The sequence below is a fragment of the Gallinula chloropus genome (genome assembly GCF_964237585.1).
Source record: "Gallinula chloropus genome assembly, chromosome: 8".
Lineage (NCBI taxonomy): Eukaryota > Metazoa > Chordata > Aves > Gruiformes > Rallidae > Gallinula > Gallinula chloropus.
In genome coordinates, this window is record NC_140093.1 from 28,409,685 (window position 1) to 28,411,778 (window position 2,094).

The 2,094-nt window shown below is 48.7% G+C and overlaps 1 protein-coding gene across 1 annotated transcript; it reads right to left on the reverse strand.

The window, feature by feature from the left end:
- Positions 1 to 597: 597 nt before the first annotated feature.
- On the reverse strand, positions 598 to 1,521 carry LOC311194488 (olfactory receptor 14I1-like; the record flags this gene model as incomplete). The annotated part of the gene is made up of 1 exon (XM_084267594.1): positions 598 to 1,521. The coding sequence occupies one exon, from the start codon at positions 1,519 to 1,521 to the stop codon at positions 598 to 600; it is 924 nt and encodes a 307-aa protein (XP_084123720.1).
- Positions 1,522 to 2,094: the final 573 nt, after the last annotated feature.

Genomic DNA, 2,094 nt, shown 5'->3' on the forward strand with positions numbered 1-2,094 from the left:
AGCTTACTTCTGAACAGACTGAACTTCTCTCAGAACACTTCACTAGACTTCTTAATGATGCGGGGTTTTCCAAAACTCTGAAGCCCAGAGCAGACACTGGAGAGCTGAGTGACATCTGAGTGACCAAAGAGCAAGCAGAGGTGGAAACCACTGAGCAAAGTGAAGTGCATAATTCTCACCAGTCTGCTGAAAACATGTCCTTAAGCATGGCCAAATCATCAGGAGAGGTAAAAACACGTGAATGATGAGGGAGATGAAAGAGAAAGTCTAATGGTAATGCAGGTACAGGGGAAGGTAAGTATTTCTTCCCCTACCATCAGTACACCTCCTGGAAATTTCCAAGAAGTCAAGTGATTCAGTTGATGAAGATAGTAAATTGGTTTTAAATGTAAGAAGGAAAAAACCAAGCCACTAATAATTGTGTACCTTTGCAGGCAGTCATGATGGAAAGAGAGAACAACTCCTCATTATGCAGTGTCGGGGTCACACAAGATCAGGAGATACTGTATTAGGAATGAGATGAACGTGGACAATGTTGTTATGGTTTAGACAAACTAGAAGGAGAAAGTTACAGAGTTGGTGATGTGGCATTGGTGCCTAGAAACATCCCGTCCGCAATTTCCACATGGCATCCTTGAGCTCCTGGTTCCTCATGCTGTAGATGAGGGGGTTCACTGCTGGTGGAAACACCGAGTAAAGAAATGCCAATAACAGGTCAAGAAATAGGGAGGAGAGGGAGGGGGACTTCAGATTGGAAAACACACCAGTGCTGAGAAACAGAGAGACAACAGCCAGATGAGGGATGCAGGTAGAAAAAGCTTTGTGCCGTCCCTGCTGCGAGGGGATCCTCAGCACAGCCCTGAAGATCTGCACATAGGACACCACAATGAACACAAAACAACCAAAACATAAACAGGCACCAAACATAATGACTCCAGTTTCCCTGAGGTAGGTATCTGAACAGGAGAGCTTGAGGATATAGGGGATTTCACAGAAGAACTGGTCAACTGCATTGCCATGGCAGAGAGGAAGGGAAAATGTATTGGCCGTGTGCAGCAGAGAATAGAGAAACCCACTGGCCCAGGCAGCTGCTGCCATGTGGACACAAGCTCTGCTGCCCAGCAGGGTCCCGTAGTGCAGGGGGTGGCAGATGGCAACGTAGCGGTCATAGGCCATGACAGTGAGAAGACAGTACTCTGTTGTGATCAAAAATACAAAGAAAAACAGTTGAGCCACACATCCTGTGTAGGAAATGACCCTGGAGTCCCACAAGGAATTGGCCATGGATTTGGGAACAGTGGTGGAGATGCAGCCAAGGTCAAGAACAGAGAGGTTGAGGAGGAAGAAGTACATGGGGGTGTGGAGGTGGTGGTCACAGGCTATGGTGATGATGATGAGGCCGTTGGCCAAGAAAGCAGCCAGGTAGATGCCCAGGAAGAGCCAGAAGTGCAGGAGCTGCATCTCCCTTGTGTCTGCAAAGGGCAGGAGAAGGAATTGTCGGATGGAGCTGCTATTGGACATCTGCTGCCATCAAGTGTGGAGACCTGTCCAAAGAAGAAAAGGCACAGTGAGATGTTAGGGACACCTACTTTCAGGAAAACCTCTTAAAAATCTTTGGGTGCTCGAGAACTCAGTCCTGCCTGGCAGCAGTAAGTAAACAGAAGGATGGTGTGATCTCAGACTGACTCCCATGTGGATGGGAATGAGCTTTTCAGCACTGTCACTCCAATTTCAGCTGAGGGCAAAGAAAAGCTTTGGAGTTTTGGTTTTCTCCTCACTGCATCTGAGGTGTTTTTCTTCTGTCAGAACTGCCTGACATTGCTGCTGCAGTGACAGTGAAACCTTCCCCCGAGTGCAGAGTGGGGAGAGCTGCTCTGTCCATCAGCCCTGGTCTCAGCTGCCCTGTGCTGGACGCTCTGTGATCACATCCTTGTGTTCCTCCTAGAAGAAACTGGCTGTCTCAGCGAGCTGAGGAATCCAGTTTCCAGGGCAGAGCTCCAAATCCCTCCTACGGTCTCATACTACCCAAGGATCCCCACTCCAAGCCAGGGGCACACACATCTCAGTGCAGCTGCCCACAAACAGGCGATGATC